At 42.3% G+C, this 19,390-nt stretch overlaps 2 protein-coding genes across 3 annotated transcripts in view; both read left to right on the top strand.

Moving 5' to 3' along the window:
* The first annotated feature begins 324 nt into the window (after positions 1-324).
* Positions 325-13,116, top strand: soat1 (sterol O-acyltransferase 1). The gene is made up of 16 exons (XM_033620971.2): positions 325-470; positions 905-1,056; positions 3,089-3,147; positions 3,954-4,102; positions 4,380-4,439; positions 4,544-4,651; positions 5,395-5,680; positions 5,839-5,917; positions 6,101-6,185; positions 6,271-6,316; positions 6,420-6,549; positions 6,675-6,772; positions 6,871-6,969; positions 10,666-10,801; positions 10,991-11,136; positions 11,280-13,116. The coding sequence occupies exons 2-16, from the start codon at positions 906-908 to the stop codon at positions 11,352-11,354; spliced, it is 1,707 nt and encodes a 568-aa protein (XP_033476862.1). The 5' UTR covers positions 325-470; position 905; the 3' UTR covers positions 11,355-13,116.
* Positions 13,117-13,663: 547 nt separating this feature from the next.
* Positions 13,664-19,390, top strand: part of abl2 (c-abl oncogene 2, non-receptor tyrosine kinase) — a 30,559-nt gene continuing 24,832 nt past the window's right edge. For both annotated transcript variants that reach the window (XM_033622165.2, XM_033622164.2), the window contains exon 1: positions 13,664-14,421. In XM_033622165.2, the coding sequence (XP_033478056.1) occupies positions 14,205-14,421 (217 nt within the window). In that variant the 5' untranslated portion in view covers positions 13,664-14,204. The remainder of the gene's footprint in view (positions 14,422-19,390) is intronic.

The raw sequence follows: 19,390 nt of genomic DNA, 5'->3' as shown, positions 1-19,390 counted from the left end.
CACCACAAAGTCTGTGTGTGTTGCTCCTGTGTAGAGGAGGGGGTGGGGCCTTTTGCATGGCTGTGCCCAGGGACCCATTGTTTCATAATCCGCCCATGCCCAACCATACCCCCTGGCAGCAGGTGTAAATTTAAAACTGTCATCCCAATGTTAGATAATTAATTGATAAATGATGTTATTATTTATTTGCATGGCATGGTTTCTAAGTAATCATAAAGCATACAGATGAGTTATAGTCAAATGACGGCAGTGGTCAACATTGTGGGCGCTAGTGACGTCAAAAGGAGGAGAGACTTTCAGCCAATCAGCGTCGGCTGCCCTGCTCATCGTCTCCTATGTGTATACAATGGGGAAGGTGAGCAGCAGCAGCAGCAGCAGCGACTGTTGTGACTGAAGGAGTCACACGTCTCACTTTGAGCTCGCGACGCCGGAGGTCGGTTTCACAGCACGAGAGCACCCGGCGGTTTGAGGTGAGACTCTGTCCAGGAAGTCGGTGGACAGTATTTAAATATTTCCTTTATCGTCTCTGTCACCTGCTAACGCTAGACGTCAACAAGTGGGCTGATTTGACTAGAGCTGAGAGCTAGCTGCCGCCGCGCTTTATGGGAAGTGAAAGGTTTGTGTTAACATTTAACCGGCAGGCTAATTAGCTCCTGCCGCCTGCCATACTGGATGTTAGTCTGAGCTGATGGGAGCTAACTGCACTGCTAGCCGTCTGTCTGCTGTGTGTCCGCGTCATGTGAGACTGATTTGATTGTCAACTGGGTTTGTTTGTCAAAAATCCTCTGCATTCCCATCCATGTGATGGTGGCGTGAGCTGCCTCATGTGTCCTCAATGCATGACACCTTTCACTGTGCTAACACTGCCACAGATTTGTTTCTTTAAACTTACCTGTTTCTGTAGGATGGAGGGTGAGGATGACACTGTCCTCAGGTCTCGCTGCAGAGCCATTCCCAAGCTGCCCACCTTCCCTGACCTGGATAGCTCTTTGGATGGGGACTGTGACCAGGAGCAGCACCAGCAACGCGGTGGAGACAACCACATCACCAGCAATGGTAAGAATATCTCAGCTCCCTCATCAGCAGGACCAAGAGAGAGGACACTAACCTCTTATTACAGTCACATCTGTGGTGCAATGTGCATGTTGATTCAGCCCCTAGCTCCCTGTTTAATGTCAGTGAATTTCCCTGGATGTGTTAGTCACTGAAGTCATGCAGTGTGACGTGACCTGTGGCACATTTGATGTGGTTAACCAGGATAATCACCAGGAAGGGTCAATGAACTGTAAAACAATGATCTGACACATCTTTGGATGACTTCAACTTTTTGTGTATTTAAAATAAAAAACACTGACCACTTAAAGGTATACAGTGTAGAATTTTTTTTGTTTGACAGGACCTAAACTGTAAGGGGGGGGGGGGGATGAGGGGATGACATGCAGCAAACGCCCGCAGATTGGAAGCAGCAAGGACATTGCTTTTGTACATGGATGCCTGCTCTAATCACTGAACTACCGGGTGCCCCTAGTGTGTAGGAGTTTTGCTGTGTTCACATGGGATCCGTGAGATGGTAAACAGCAAAATGGATATCATTTTAGTGGATGAGAGCAGGACAGTAAAATTAGGAGAAGTGGGCAGACAATACCAGCAACAGCAACAGTAAATGGCATTGCTGTTCAAAGTTGAAATATTTTAACTTTTTACCATCCGTGATGGAATCTACGACTGGATGTTGCATAGCTCTTCCAAACATGGCGAAAACACGTGTCATCACCAGAGAAACTACATGATATTACGGACATATATGTTCAAGAAGTCCTTCATCCCAAGTGCCATCAGTATTCTCAACTCAACAAAGTGACTGATGAGTTTTAAACCACACACAAGACACCAATGTAAATGGATTTAGTTTGTTTCTAATGACCTCGTATGTTTGTTTTACCGTTTGTCTGCTTTTTATTATGTTGTCTCTTGTGTCCGGTGGGCCGAAGACAAATTTGCTATACTACTACTCTTCTATTCCATTTTATAAATGAAAAACAAGAAATAATTTTATATAATATAATTCATAGTAGTAAATAAGGCTTAGCATCCTACCATTCTGTTGGACTGTTTGTGCCAAGCGTGTATGTGAACCACAGTGGCTCACGTGAATGGCCCTATCTAGAGTTACGGTTGTTATGGGCTACTGTAGAACAAGATGGCGGACTCCGTGGAAGAGGACCCACAACATATGTAGTTAGAAACGGCTCATTCTAAGGTAGCAAAAACACAACTTTTGTTATTATCAGAAACGATTTCTGCCAATACATGCCCCTAAATCCTACACACTGGACCTTTAAATGTTTTGGAAGGTTGAAACAAAAGAGTTCAGATAACAAAATATGATGTATTGGCTGTCTTTGCTGCTGTGTCACGTACAGTGTAAATTTTTTTGCTCTATTGTTTGTAGACAGGGTGGAGCGCTACTGCTGATTGTTTGTGTGATTGACCTCACTAACTGTGCGAACTTGTTCATCATCAGACAGCTGTCAAGTCTAATAACCTAAAGTAACCTTTACCACAAGCAGTCAAAGAGATGACATAGGTGTGTCTCATTTTTTGCAACACTGGATATAAAGACTGGTGTCACTTGACTTCTGCTTTTTCCCAGACTGCAACACTTCTGAAACACAATGACTAAACTCAACAGCACTCAACTATTAGCAACAGATATTTAAATCACTGTCGACTGTTTAAATCTCAAAATACAAAGTTCATCGTATTGTTGACACAGATGTAAAATCTCTGTGAGCAATGAAACTAGTGTCTTTTTATGCACTGTCCCTTTAAATGCCCCACAGATAACCTCTTGCAGATTATTCAATGGTCATTTTTCGAAATATTTGACATGGTGTGAATTGATGTGTAAATGTACCAGGTCAAAGTTCTGTTGGGTAACCTGGCAACTGTTGGCTCTGTTGTTAATTTAGGTGTGTCCAGAGCACTTAGCCTTATAATGATATTTGAAGATTACAAAGGAGCATGTTGACATATATTTTTTACTGTATAATACACACGGACGTGTGTGTTCTTCTTTCGATTTCAGGAAAAATTGAAGTGGAACATGTGATCAGCAAAAAGCTACAACTGAAACGGAAAGCAGAGGTCAGTAAGTCAGTTATCTGAGTTAAGCAAAGGCTCAGCCTGCGTGTTGTAATGGGCCACTATTACACAAGTTGTCTAGAATTTCCTCCAGTTGATATTTTCAGTTTGTCATCCTGCTGTTAATCACTAATTTAGCTTAGACTGACACCGTGACTGTGACAGTCAAAAATAGGGTACTTTTTTATAGGTTTGTGCGGTATTTCCGTCTGTGGTAGTCTTTTATTTGTCACTTTAATGACAGGGTTTATTCATGATTTAATGGGTTCTCTGTTACAATCAGATAGACATTGTTTGAGATATTTTTGTAAAGCCAAATCCCCACCAGACTGATCTGAGCGTTTCTCAATCCTCTATGAGCTGTATCATTAAATCTGTAGAAATATGGATTATCTGTGAACTTCAGCAGGTGGTTTGACGACACGAAGAAAGAGCAGAATTACAGTTTATATGAAAATGAATTGATACAATGAAGTGAAATTTATCATGACAATTTTTTATGGTCTTCTACATAGTCGAACAAAATTCCACCTCAAGGAAATGTGCTTGACATTTCTATATTAATATTTTACCTGTTCAGTTAATGCTCTTACTCTGAGCAATGCTGATTACTGTGTAGGTGTTCGTTGCTCAAGGACACTTGAGAAATTAATTTTTTCAAACCACTTCTCTTCTCTCTTGAGTCGGAAAATGAAAAGCATGAATGTGACTGTAACTACGAAACTTCTCACCTTTAACACCAAAATATTCCATATTTGTTCAGGTGTTTGCAGACTATGAATGATAATGTGTTTTGCTCTATTGCTCAGTTCTTGAAGAGCGACCTGATGCGTCAGTTTGACAGTCAGGTGAACGACTTCATGGACAGTCTCATTGAAGAGTCGGCGAGCCTGGAGCCCGCGCCTGTATCTGCTGTCTTCTCACCTCCGCTATCAGACAAGGAGAGGAGCAAACTCAGGTGCTGCCTTTCAACTTTTTCCAGCCTTGTAAGGCAAATTTTGTTTGAAGGCTCAGACGCACCAAACTGACTAGCGGTGATGAAAGCCGGCTGTTGCGTAGTCAGCTGTTGGCCCAACATTGACCAATGGCTGATTGGCAGCTTGGTGTGTCAGGGCCTTTAAGTTGCAAAACATACCAGATGTGTGGGGCTTCAACACAAACTTTCCTTACTTCTCTCTTGGTCATACACACACTTTTTATTAGCTGGTCACTGATGTCATTCTGTTTTCCTTTAGGCATTTCCGTCCTCCTCATGGCCAGGGCAAGCAATTTGTCAGTCGTAGATCCCTCTTAGAGTAAGTTTACACATTGATGTGAGGAAAAATGTAACATTTGTTCATCACATATACATCAGTGTAGCTTTCCAGAGTCTAATCGCCTGCTGTCTGTTTCTCTGCAGCGAGCTGTTTGAGGTGAACCACATCAGGACTATCTACCACATGTTTATTGCCCTGCTCATTCTCTTTATCCTCAGTACACTGGTGGTAGATTTCATTGATGAAGGCAGGTAATGTAGAATACTGCGATTATATAATGCCTTAAGATTTTGCTGAAGTAATGAATTCTTTAAAGGAATATTTCACCCACACAGTGTTAATTTGCATATCAGTTACTCACCCTCTGTTGCGTTAATTTCATAAAGAAATCTTTGTTTTTCTCGCATGACTTTGTGGTTAATGAAGAATCCAAAAATGCAAAAAGCAATCTTGACGAATTGGAGTAAAATGGAGCCGCTTTTAAAGACAGCAAAATTACAGCAAAGCATCTATTTACAAACTCTTACACAACTCATGCAGTGTAATCCAAGTCTCATTTATTCAGTGTTATGTTCAGCGCTTCCCAAACACTGTATATTCACTAAAACCTCTGCATTTTAAACATTTCCACATATGAGTAATGCGCCTGGGCAAGCGTGTGTGTTTCAGCTCTGCTACTTGTCTGTGAGGCTGTTGAAGTCTTATAATTAGTAGGGTTTTAGCAAATACGCATGTGTTTGGAGAGAGTTGTGTGAGAGCTTTTTTGATATAGCATTGCCATACTTCTTCTCGGTTTTGGGATTCTCCATTCACTGTGGAGGCATGCAAGAAAAACAAAGTTTTCTTCACAAATTCAACATAAGACGGGGTGAGTAACTGATACACAAATTAACATTTTGTGGGTGAATATTCCTTTAAATCGCTTTTGATCTCGTAAGATCTGTCACAAGCTAAGCCTTCAAGTTTCCTCTCTACTTTATCTCTCTTGCCTCAGACTGGTGCTGCACTTTGACCTGCTGGTTTACGCATTTGGACAGCTCCCTCTGGTGGTGTGCACGTGGATCTGCATGTTCCTGTCTGTGTTGCTGGTCCCCTACACCCTGTTCCACCTGTGGTCACAGACCCAGTCTGGGTCTAACAGACACCCCAAGTTGTGCAGTTTGCTGTTTGGCTCTGTGTTCCTGCTCTACCAAGCTCTGGGTGTGGGATTCCTGCCGACATATGTGGTGGTGACCAACAGTTTTCCACCTGCGTCATGTTTCATCATCATCCTGGAACAGGTAAGATGATCAGTGTGGACCAAATCTGCAATTAGTGTGTCCTGTTTTGCCATATTTCTTGCCTTGTGTAAAGCACCTTCATATGCCTTTTGAAATATGCTATGTAAATTCACCCTTACTGAATTGAGTGTCAGTTTTAATTATCTGTCTAATTCCAGGTGCGTCTAATGATGAAAGCTCACTCCTTTGTCAGGGAGAATGTACCAAGAGTCCTGACCTGGGCTAAAGACAAGACAAGTATGTCACTTTCCAGCTACAGCATGTTTTCTTTTCCCCATAAGATACGATAAAACTTTATTTATCCTGACGGAAAGTGATGATTATTTGCAAAGTCATACAATGTCTTTTATTCTTATTGCTACTGTGTTCCCTTTCCCTTATGCCCTTAAGTTGATAAGCAGTCTCTCCTTTCATCTGTAGGTCCCAGCCCAGTGGTCCCTCAGGTCTCTCAGTATCTCTACTTTCTGTTTGCGCCCACACTCATCTACAGAGACAAGTACCCCAGGTGAACAGGCCCTCTAATTTCTGTAATTTCTTTCCATGCAATAGCTCATGTGTTTGCTAAAGACTTTGTTTCTCACTTAATTCAGAAACCCAGTGATCAGATGGGGCTACGTGGCCACAAAGTTACTTCAGGTACAAACCTCTGTCACATTTCAAGGCTGACTTTGTTTAAAACTGCAAACAAAACATATTAGCTCATTTTTTTCTGATAATTTCATTCATTTCCACCCCACAGGTACTAGGCTGTATGTTTTATGCCTATTACGTGTTTGTGCGGCTGTGCATCCCTCAGTTCCATAGCATCAGCCTGCAGCTGTTTGACCTGAGGGCCATGGTCCTCTGTGTCTTTAACTCCATCCTGCCCGGTAAGATGACCCAACCTCATCAGCAAATACCCATTTATACACCCCTTAGTCTCTCTCAGTCTCAAGGGATGCAGTAGTAATACATCAGTCATATCAGTCAATGTTTCGTGTTTTTTAATTTGCAGGCGTGTTGGTTCTCTTCCTGGGGTTCTTTGCCTTCCTTCACTGTTGGCTTAATGCTTTTGCCGAGATGCTCCGCTTTGCTGACAGGATGTTTTACAAGGTTAATTCCACTGTTACTGCCAGCTATAGCAACATTTAAATTAAGTTCCTATGTTGTGCTTTATATTTGACATAGTTACTTTTGATTACACATCACAGGATTGGTGGAACTCAACCTCTTTTGCTAATTACTATCGCACTTGGAACGTGGTGGTCCATGACTGGCTGTACTACTACGTGTACCGGGACTTACTGTGGGTGAGTGGTTTTGCCATTGATGCAGTATTTTTTATAAAGAACAGCAGCTGCATTCTGTGTTAGGTCAGATGTAGATGATGTTTATTGCTAATGTAAAAATGCATGGATCAAATTAAAGCTGAAGTCAAGGACTTTCACATTTAAATGAATATTCATAACTGTTATGAACCCCAGAGAAGCTCATTACAAAGAGGTCTAACACAGGGGTCCTCAATGTTTGTTGGGCCAAGGACCCCTTAGTTGAAAGAGAGATGGAGCAGGGACCTCCTGCTACATTTAAAGGTTAAAATTGTACTGCATATTAAACTGGGCAGATTGAGGATGACAGGCAGAGGGCCATATCAGCCTCCAGCTGCAGTCTTGAGCTTGTTTGCTTTCCAGTTGTTGCGAAAGGCAAAATATGCTGGATTTATGTTTATGTATATTTTCAGATACAGTACAGGCCAAAAGTTTGGACACACTTTCTCATTCAATGCGTTTTCTTTATTTTCATGACTATTTACATTGTAGATTCTCACTGAAGGCATCAAAACTATGAATGAACACATGTGGAGTTATGTACTTAACAAAAAAAGGTGAAATAACTGAAAACATGTTTTATATTCTAGTTTCTTCAAAATAGCCACCCTTTGCTCTGATTACTGCTTTGCACACTCTTGGCATTCTCTCCATGAGCTTCAAGAGGTAGTCACCTGAAATGGTTTTCCAACAGTCTTGAAGGAGTTCCCAGAGGTGTTTAGCACTTGTTGGCCCCTTTGCCTTCACTCTGCGGTCCAGCTCACCCCAAACCATCTCGATTGGGTTCAGGTCCGGTGACTGTGGAGGCCAGGTCATCTGCCGCAGCACTCCATTACTCTCCTTCTTGGTCAAATAGCCCTTACACAGCCTGGAGGTGTGTTTGGGGTCATTGTCCTGTTGAAAAATAAATGATCGTCCAACTAAACGCAAACCGGATGGGATGGCATGTCGCTGCAGGATGCTGTGGTAGCCATGCTGGTTCAGTGTGCCTTCAATTTTGAATAAATCCCCAACAGTGTCACCAGCAAAACACCCCCACACCATCACACCTCCTCCTCTATGCTTCACAGTGGGAACCAGGCATGTGGAATCCATCCGTTCACCTTTTCTGCGTCTCACAAAGACACGGCGGTTGGAACCAAAGATCTCAAATTTGGACTCATCAGACCAAAGCACAGATTTCCACTGGTCTAATGTCCATTCCTTGTGTTTCTTGGCCCAAACAAATCTCTTCTGCTTGTTGCCTCTCCTTAGCAGTGGTTTCCTAGCAGCTATTTGACCATGAAGGCCTGATTGGCGCAGTCTCCTCTTAACAGTTGTTCTAGAGATGGGTCTGCTGCTAGAACTCTGTGTGGCATTCATCTGGTCTCTGATCTGAGCTGCTGTTAACTTGCGATTTCTGAGGCTGGTGACTCGGATGAACTTATCCTCAGAAGCAGAGGTGACTCTTGGTCTTCCTTTCCTGGGTCGGTCCTCATGTGTGCCAGTTTCGTTGTAGCGCTTGATGGTTTTTGCGACTCCACTTGGGGACACATTTAAAGTTTTTGCAATTTTCCGGACTGACTGACCATCATTTCTTAAAGTAATGATGGCCACTCGTTTCTTTAGTTAGCTGATTGGTTCTTGCCATAATATGAACTTTAACAGTTGTCCAATAGGGCTGTCGGCTGTGTATTAACCTGACTTCTGCACAACACAACTGATGGTCCCAACCCCATTGATAAAGCAAGAAATTCCACTAATTAACCCTGATAAGGCACACCTGTGAAGTGGAAACCATTTCAGGTGACTACCTCTTGAAGCTCATGGAGAGAATGCCAAGAGTGTGCAAAGCAGTAATCAGAGCAAAGGGTGGCTATTTTGAAGAAACTAGAATATAAAACATGTTTTCAGTTATTTCACCTTTTTTTGTTAAGTACATAACTCCACATGTGTTCATTCATAGTTTTGATGCCTTCAGTGAGAATCTACAATGTAAATAGTCATGAAAATAAAGAAAACGCATTGAATGAGAAGGTGTGTCCAAACTTTTGGCCTGTACTGTATATTTTAATTTTTGAAAAGAAGGTTCCTGGGACCACCTGTTTAAGACGCAGGGTCCATCATAATCACAAAAAGGCAAGAAGTAGCAGCAAACAACATTTAATTTTTTTGAAGACAGTATGGCTAACCTCCAAACAAACCAAGGATGACAAAGGCAAAAGTTTAAATTATTTCAGTCACCACCACACTGCTGCTGTCAGGGCTGGAGGATGGAAGAGAGTGAGCCAAAATCACAGTTTAGTGCTTCGCTAACTTGAATGGGGATAAAATGAGTTAAACTTGCAGGTCTTCTAGACTTCCGAAATGTTATCGGACCGAATGGATCATATCCTGATAGTGAAAAAAGTCATTTCGTGAGGGTTGTGTCGCTCAAAAGAATTTATCCATTGACTTACAGGCATGTCTTTCCCAATATAAGTCAGTGGGGAAAAGTTGGGCTGCAGGTTGTCACGTGACAGGCCCTGGTAATTGCAGTACCACTATTTGGCCAGTACGAAAATTGCCTTCCTGTGGCTACTTTTTAGCGTTGGTGCACCAGAAGTGATGCATTTTACATCAACCAGCCAGCCTAAAAGGATTAGGTGGAGGGGAGGGACCAGAGTGACGTAGCAGCAGTTAGGAATATGGCAGAAGCTATGGCAGAAAATGCTAAGAAGCATAAAAAAAAAGGTTCCTAGAGTGGATGCTAGATAAAAAAGAAACTCAGAAGAGAGCGCCCTTTGGAAGGGGGAAATGTTGCAAGCTCACTGTATGTCATAGGCACGTGTTAACAGTGAGTGCATTTACACGGACATGAATAACCCATTCATGAGGCTTATCCCAATTATGATCATATTCGGAATATAGTGTTTACATGAGCACAGAGAAATCAGGTTTTTCATATTCCCAGTATAGATAAAAAAATATTAATAAGCCAGTTACTGATTGCTGCAGCAGTCTATTTGCGCAGGGACTGTGATGTTTACAGAAACTAACAATGGGAGATGAGAGTGACAGGAAATATTAAACACTGCACTCTACCTTTACTACCACTTTACAACTCAACAGCTAATTTCTTCTCTGCTCCAATAACCAGTAGCTGTCTGCTCTGAGCACATCCACTGTCACTCTCTCTCTCTGTCTCAGCCACACACACACGCACACAACATAATAGCTACTCACCTAATGTTATTCCTGAAAGGAGCTATGCTGCTCTTACAATGCTGTCCTCCACGTTGACTGGTGCATGTGTTACTGTCACTTCCACCAAGTAGTATAGGGGAGCAGTGGAAGAAGATCTGCACACGCTTTCATCACCGAAAGACAAAACTCAATTTCTTCATAGCTCCTGAAATGAGACATTAGTGCTGCTGCCATTGTTTGTATTTCTGTAAAATCACTTGGCTGAAGCTGCACCTGTATAAGTAGTCAGCGGCTCTCAGTAACCAGGATAAGATGTATACATGCAACAGTTTCCCACTTTTTTGGAGTACTCCAGGTAAGATGAACTGGATATGGTGTACACATGCTAAAATGAAACAGGGTCATACTAAAACTCGATCATGAACAGGTCACTCATGTCCATGTAAATGCTCTGTGTAGCTGCATGCCACCGTTGTTTTAACTTGACTGTTCTCTCCACTGCTGTCGTTCCAGATGTCTCAGAAGCGCTGTAGACCAGCAGCCATGCTGTTTGTGTTTACGGTGTCTGCAGTGGTCCACGAGTACATCCTTGCAGTCTGCTTCGGCTTCTTCTATCCTGTGCTCTTCTGCCTCTTCATGTGCTTTGGAAGTAAGAAAAAAAGACCTCGGTGCTCCTCACAATTCTCACACCACTCTGCTTTTATTGCAGTCACGGAGACTTTTCAGCTATCCAGTTAAATCTAATAAATATCGCTCTGCCTGTGTTATGACAAACACAATACCGTCGTCAAGTTATGTCTCTCTTAATTACGCTTCCACCCTTGTCTTTATGTTACAGTGATGTTCAACTTTATTCTGCATGACCAAAGGAAAGGTCCCATCTGGAACATAATCATGTGGACGTCACTCTTCCTGGGTCAGGGAGTCATTATCTGTCTGTACTCCCAGGAGTGGTATGCCCAGCGCTACTGCCCGCTGAAGGAGGTAATACCTGCACCATTGCTTTGTGTTGCCCTATAGACACTGATATATGGTTTACGTAGCTACAGTAATTCAGCTGGCTGTTAGTTATTGCTTTGCCAACCAATCACAGAAACAAATTCATCTTCATGTCTTTTCTTTTTTAGCCTTCCTTTCTGGAGTTACTGAAGCCCCGCTCCTGGAGCTGCCAGAAACTGATGTCGGACTCTGACAGGCTGTGATCTACGTTCGGACTACTGCAAAGCACCATCACTGATCAGTTTAAATTTGACTAGCCTTTCTGTTACTGTCATAACTTGTGGTCTTTCCAGTTTGTTTTATTTTATTGCACTAAGGTCATGACTGAGTCGGTGTATGAATGTGTGGAAGAGGTCCACTTAGTATGTGCCAAAATGTTCTTTACTCTGAAAGCAAAGTCACAGTGATGCCTTACTTACCCGTTTTATGTTTTCAAAAACAAACCACACAAAAATACAAGTTCACATATAATCACATGTGAACTCTTTTATTTTTAAGCACTATTTATTTTTTTCCATTCGTTTTGCCTTGATCAAGTGTGAAACCACTCCTTGTGCCATTATGATGGTGACAAACATGATACGGCAGCAGAATACAAACACACTATACAAATATGATTCACATATGCAGTAATGGTTAATACTTAACAGAGTGTGCAATTACTACTCTATTATAGATAACATTCAGTATGTTTGGGAAGCCTTCCAATGTTATTTATTTTCACTGCCAATAAGATTTATTTTGAAAAATGGCCACTGTTTGGTGATTTGTATAAATCTATAAGGAACTGTGGCATCTGTATTATAGCTTCAAGACTGCAGTCAGGTTTTCTGAAGAGGAAAATGAAGGTGTTAAACATGTTGGTCGCAGTTGGGGACGTATGTTGTGTGTTAATATATTCTGACTGCTGAATGTATTCTTGATTAATCAAATACTTTCAGCTGAAATGGTTCGAACATACATCTAATGTCAGTTTCATGTGAACCTAAAGTTTGTTTTTCCATGACCATTGTTGAGAGTTATGTGGAGGTGAAATTGCTAAAGAATAACTTATTACTGTAACTGTTGCAGCTGGCTGCTAAAATGTCTTAACATTGAAACAGTGATGATACTTGATTAGCACTAAGGGCTACAGATTGCTTTGTCAGATACTGAGTACACGAAATAAGACAGTGTTTTCTTATTTAAATCATCATATACATTTTACACGACAGTGATTTCCATGTCAAACTAATGGACAGAATCTATATGCTCAGTGTGCTTTTAGTTCCTGTGGTCTTGAAATAATGTCTTTACACATTTGTATTATTTTGAGGAAATCACAAAGTTAATGCACAGTTAATGCAGGGAGACTGTATTTACACTTGTGAATAATGAGATGCACAATATGAAGTAAAAACCAGCAATGGAAAAACTCAGCACTTCCAAAAACTGTATGACCACCACAAGGTGGCACTGTATTAAAAGCTTTTACTTTGGATCCTTCCTCTGCTCAATTTGGCTGTGATTTGTGGTCAGGAGCAAGAGTCCCTTACAAATTTTATATTAACACACACAAGTACCAGCAACCTATTTTTATAATATGTACATATAATAACAGAAACACTGGAATACGCTGTGGTATTTAACTCTTGAGAGCTCCACATATGGCTGAAGCTTAAATCTTGCTTTATGCCTTTTGATAATTTTGTTAACGACGGTAGTAAAAAGAGTCAGGCTGCAAAGATGCCATGTATTTGAATTATATCTTTATTTTTGTTGGAGCAGAGCTTATGTCTGCTAGCTTAACTGTCATATTTGTGTTCATTGTGATCTTTTTTCTGGCCTTGAATAGTTTTTTTGTGTCAGGTGATAGTTTTATGAATCAGTATGTTGTTTGCTATTTCCTGATGTAGACAAATGTCTCAAAAGACTCATCAAAGTATAAGAACTATTAAGAATAAAAACCTGAAATATGTTAACTAACCTTTTTTAATCAACTTCATCTTTTATGTATGTGTTGAATATAGTAATGTTGCATATAAAGGTGAATGTGCCAGTTAGATAATGGGCTTGTTGTATTTATTAAGAGTTTATGTGCACATAATCAGGTATTACACATGACTTAAGCACTTCAATGGCTGTATACAAGTTTATTCTGTCTATTGACATCTGTGTTGAATTAAGAAATGGCAAGGATTTTATTTAATAGGGTATGTTTTGCTCTTATGAGTCTAGTCTTACTGCCATCCACACTATTTTAACAGTGCTTCCTCAGCTACTGATGCCTGTTTGTCATTTGGATTTTTGAATTTTATCTTTATAAAGGACTTTAATACATTTCTGTCTTTTAATATTTTTAAATTGAACACAAACACAGGTCATATTATGGTAGTTAGTGCAGAGAATTTCAATTAACCTGAAGCACTCACTGCATTCAACACTCTGCATTTGCCTGACAAACAATAGCTGATAGTGGTGTTTTAAGCTTTTCGGCATTTCTCTCAAGGACGCCGGGATCAGACAGCCCACCTCGGCCCACCACCCGCTGGGTCTGGTGCCCGAGATTGTTGGGACCCGGTTGGTGTTGGTGCTGGAGAGGTGGAGGATCACGGTGACAGGGGATCGCGGCGAACCCCCCGCCTTGTGCAACACATCTCCTATTCTGCGGTAAAGATGGCGGCGTCAGAGGGGGCGCGTAGCGGCCGGACAACGGCAAAACGATTCTGAAAAGCTCCGGATTTGACCGAATCTCTCTCGCCAGGTACCGTTAATTTCTGCTCGGACACCATCTGGATCACCGGAATAGAGACAATAGCTGTCACACGCCGGGGTTGGGGTTTTATTGTTAAAGTCAGGGTGGGTGGGTTTCACTGATAGCTGCTAACGTTAGCTAACGGGCTAGCCGAGCGAGCTAATACGGGCTAGTTAACGTTAGCTCGGCGAAGAAGAGCGGGGAGGGGATTGAGGAAGACTATTCGGGCCAGGCCGCTCCAGCTTGGGGGAATGTGAACCAGAGGTGCACGGGGGGTTTGCTTGCTTCGTCCCAGACGTCCTTACACCAAACTACCGGGATGGGACAGCAGGTAGGCCGCGTCGGTGAGAGCACATCGACCGGACTCCAGCCACCACAGCCCCACGCGTCCCAACCGCACCAAGGGAAGGGGAACCGGGGGAGCGGCGCCGGGAGGAGACCCCGAGAACCCGGCAGTAGCACCGGGACACCGCCAGGCAGGGCTGCTGCAGTCAACGTGCCCGACCCAGGGATCAATATTTTCACACAGCATTCAGGTAACAAGAGAGCCATGTTAATAACGGATGTGTGGGTGACGGTGAATACTTTGATATTTGTTTGCTGCTCATTAGCGTTTGCTAGCCGAGTCCATGCTAGTTTGACAACGAAGCGTTAGCGGAAATAGCCATGCCAACCAACCTTAGCTTTCCATGTCTCATCCATTTTACTGTGTGACTGTTAATTTACCCATTGTCTGTGTATACAGACAGGATGCTGTTTAGTCAGAGAATGGGCAACTAAAGTGCTCAGATCTGACACAGATAAAGCAGTGTGTTGCATGTGCTGCATGTGATCTAATGTTCCCTAAAGGAGAGCCAATGTTTCTGAAAAGAGGAAGAGTCCTCTGTGCTCAGCCTCAGGGGTCATGACTGGAGGTTAGCTGGTTATGTTTTCCTCTAAGGCCCCTTTTGTGAGATACTTGCTTTGGTAAACAGTGATTGTTGCCTCCGGAGGTTGTGTAGCAATTCCACCCCATTAACTCACTATAGTAGCTACCACAGGCTCACATTACAATACCTAGTGGTTTTCACATGCTCACTTACATCCTCTGTCTGATAATGTCTACGGTTACAACTCACTCAGCAAGCTGACTGTACAGTTTGATCCAGTGGGAAATGCATGTGAATTATTTAAGTCACCTTCTGTCATTGTATGGTTGCACTCATGCAAACATGCACGTTTAAAGCTACTCCTATGTGATTATAATTTAATATCCTACTGTCTTTCATGTGATCAGTGCATTCATGAGGTAACTGGTGTGTTGCATGACTAGTGTGGGTTAACAGTCATGTATAAAAAGCCACAATACAGAAGTGTGGCAGCACCTCCCCTCACCCGTGTTCCTGCATCTGAGCAACAGCTATGCACTGATATTGTTATCTGCTCTGTTAGTCATGGAGAACAGTGCTGATCTACAGTATCTCCTATTTGAACTGTGAAGAAGTATCCCAGCAGTAACTCCTCCATGCCCTTGATGGTCTGCCTCCTTCCTCCTAGCCGTTTCCCTTCAGGCAGGGTCTCGTAGTGGCTCATCCTGGGTTATGAGTAATGGTGGTGACAGGATGCCTACTTGGTGGCGTGCGTAATATCATCATCATCATAATTAACTTTATGCTTTTTATTTATGTAGGGCTTTTCTTAATACTCCAGTGTGTTTGTGACATCCTCTACTCAACTTGATTGCACATTGTTAGTGTAAACTTTGTTAGATGTTTGATGTCTGTCCACCTGGAGCTGGCGTTGCTTCTCACTCCTATGTGTCCTCCAATGGATGGTCACTTCACATGTGCTGCATAGATGTAAAACTACTGGCGTAACTTTCCCAGTTTCCGCTGATTTCCACGGCCCAACGTCCACAAGGACACACAGAAAACGCAAGCTTTTGGGAATGGAACGCATTTCCAGTTCCTGGCTTGCGCATCTTAAAAGTAACCCTCCTCACCGTGAAGTACATACACAGACAGACAGACCTACTAAGTGCAGCACCACTCAGTGTCGGCACTGCTCTGTTCTCTGCGATGTTGGGGCAGGAGTGGCCTTTTTATAGCAGCCAGGATGCAGTCACACAGCCGCTCTGCAGAGAGACTGCTACTCTTCAAAGTACACAATAATAGAACAAAGACTCTTAAGCAAGGAAGCTTGGGACTGTGCACTCTGTCCTACACTGACTATCAAAGTGTCTTTTTTCTGGTTGTCTATTTATATGATAATGATGCAGCATTGACTTGGACATCTTTGTGGTTGAAATGTGGACTTGTTCTTTTAAGGAGGCTATTTTGGTTGTAAGAATGTCAGTTTTCGTTAAGGATAAATAAAAAAATATTGTAATTATTTGTCATTTAGTTATTTTTTGTAAAGTACTTCATTTAGTTTGTGAAATTGAAAACAAAAATCAAAATACTCACAAGTTACAAGCCCATATTGATGTGCTGCACATGCTAATTTAGTATGACCAGAAGCCACAAAACAAGCGTGATATTTTTTCGTAATGTACTGTATGATATATGACAACAAAATATACAAGCAAGCAGCCCCTAGAATTCATAGTCATCCCCAGTCATTTATGGGATAAATTACTCAATAGAATCAACCACTTTTCTTTTGTTTGATGAATCTTTTCAACAGCATTGACTAAACTGATGAGGCAGCCGGATTTGATTTCTGTGAATCTGACAATGACATCATGTGACCAGGTCTCGTCAAGAGGAAGTTAAGATAAGATAAACTTTATTGATCCCATGCAGGGAAGTTAAAGTGCCACGGCAGCAAAAGGAAGTACAGGAACAGATAATATCGTTGTGAGTCAACAAGTCGGATAATGTGTTTGTTTGACTGATGATCTAATTCGGTGTTCATGTATGTTTTAGTATCTATATCTGTTTTCTTAGGCAGAATGGCTCCAGAGTCTTCCCGACTGAAGATCAACATGTTGAAGTGGTTTTATTAATCTAGCTTCATACCACTTTATAACAGACTAGCACACTTCAGAGGGTAAATGATGCCCTCCCAGGATATAATTGAAAGGTGCCAGTCTATGAGGAATGCATTTTTGTCTGTTGAACTCATGCCTGTGTGTCGCTGCCTTTTTAGTGAGTATCTGTGGGTGTCATATGGTGCACATGCTTCCACTAGAGTTTCTATCAGTATGCCTGAAACCACTGAGTCATTTTAGGGGGATAAACGCGAGGCTGGAGGCTGTTGATGTAAATTGGCTGTTAATATGCCTGGCCCAGTGGCCCCTACCTTCCCTTTCCTTTCATGTTTCTCTCCTCGGTAGAGGTGAAATTTTTCAACATCAGTGTCTTTCTTGTTCTTCACTTTAGACAAGGCGAGTCAGCTCCTGTACCCTGCTCAGGTGTGCAGCAGTTCTCTGCAGCACATCACTAATTGAGCATCCCTGTCTCCCGACAAGACGATGTTTACCCCACTGGACAGACAGGCCAGCTATAAAACACTGAGCTAAACAAGGACAGACAGGGAGCAGACCGCCTCTGTGCTGATTCAAGGGGAGATGGCCAGACAGCCACCTCTATGAGAATTGGTTGAAGGGCAGTATTGGTGAATCAGTGGCTGCAACATATCGACAGTTCCAGCCCTTTAGCCTTGTCAGGAGTTCAGGGATCTCTATCTCTGCAGTGGGTTCATCTGATACACACTGCAGTGGGGAGAGTCCTTTGAACTGACACAGAGGGGTGAATCTGCTTAAAAAAGGTTGCATTGCAGCTTATTGCTTTTCAGTATTAGTCACTTTCACATCTTTTATTTGCAAGAAAAATCTGGAGGAATCGAAGCGATTGGTGCATTGACTGTGTTATTTTTTATAAAATCAACAAAGCAGTAGGCTAATCTATTTTTACTCCAAACAGATCATAGAAATTGGGGCAGATGAGTGGATTGGAATTTTTTTTTGGCAGCAGTGCTGATAGTGAATGTAGAGCCGGCTGTACCTAAAGTGCGGCACTGTTTAAGCTGCCCAGAGGAGAAGAGAGATGCCTGGATCCAGGATCCAAAGACGTAAGCTGATTTGCATCACGGGTGAAATTAGATTAGAGACAAATCCACTTTTCTGTGGACTCTATGTGCTAAACCCCCAACAACCGGGATAAGTCACACAGCAGCCACTGTAATATCTGGGGAAAATCAAGTTTGAGACACTCCAGCAGCTATGGGTGAGATTATAATAGGCTTTGAAAGATAATATCCTGGAGTATAGATGATTTGTTGATAAAAACTAGTCAGTCAGTCCTAGTGGCTGCCATTAACCACTAGGAGGAGCCATGGCCACACCTCCTCTGGTTGAAACTGGCAAGAAATTAGGGCAAAACTGATGAGTCTGATTGTCTGAGAGCTGGGATTAAGTGTGTTTAGTGGATGTGTCTGAAGCATAGTGTTCCTGTGCAAATCATTTTAACACAATCAAACATGGTTTATGTCTGAAGACGTGCATGTACCATTGTGCACTCTGTAATGGTTGTGTGTTAAATAATGTATGCCTCTCCGTGCCTTCGTCCTCATCCCACGCCTGCTCTGTAGTACGACTAGCAGCTGAGCCTGTGCTGTTAGTCCCTGCAGTTGACCAGCTCTGCCTGTCTGTAACCCTTGTCTCTGCTCGCTCAGGCTGTTGCAGGCTTCTTCCCAAATCTATTTAAGAAGAGTTATCCCATTAAAAACACTAATTAATTCATAATGCTTCACAACAGAATGTGCCATAATCCAGTTTTACCACACTGAAATACAATTAGTTTATCTAATTTATCATATTTCGAGAAACTAAACAAATATTTACTGAAGATTTAAAAAAGTTTAACTGAGCTGAGTGTTTTTTTTCCTCCACAAAGTTTTTTGTGTCATTGTGACTGCATGCTTCTGTGCCCAAACTCCCAGTTGTAGCCTTGAGCCTTTGCATCTGCTACCAGTCAACCCGCTGTAGTTCCCAAAACCACAGTCCTAGTTTCTATTCCTTGGCCTCGGCTCTCTGCAGCTTATATCATTAAAGAGTGAGGATTAATCAGAACAGTGAGTGATTGGCTGTGCAGATGGTGAAACCATCCCTTGCGTCTGTCAGCTTAGAAACACCAAATGTTTTAAACTTGCGCAGAGGTCTAGCCAAATTGTTGTAGTGGCTCCTGGTTAAATCGCAGTTTTCACTTTTAAGCTGCAATGGTGTAGCAGGGAAAAAATTAGATATGGGGTAGGAAAAGGGGGACAGTCCCTGTGCCAAGTCTGCTGAGCATTGATTCGCTTCCAGGATCAGTCCTCTGTAGCTGGCATTATCACTGCTGCTTATCTTCTGGGTTGCAGGCTGGGGACTTGGCTAGAAATGCACACTTGCGCACACTTACAGTAAACACCCACACATGCATACACATTCTCACACACACTGTCTTTCTGTCTGTCCTTGTGAGGGAAGTTGTGGTGCAGCTCTTTCTGAGGATTATCCAATATGTCCTACTCCTTCAGTGTAAT

This window comes from Epinephelus lanceolatus, chromosome 6, assembly GCF_041903045.1.
Source record: "Epinephelus lanceolatus isolate andai-2023 chromosome 6, ASM4190304v1, whole genome shotgun sequence".
Classification (NCBI taxonomy): domain Eukaryota; kingdom Metazoa; phylum Chordata; class Actinopteri; order Perciformes; family Serranidae; genus Epinephelus; species Epinephelus lanceolatus.
The sequence above is the reverse complement of the archived record's forward strand: the minus strand, read 5'-3'. Positions and strand labels throughout refer to the sequence as shown.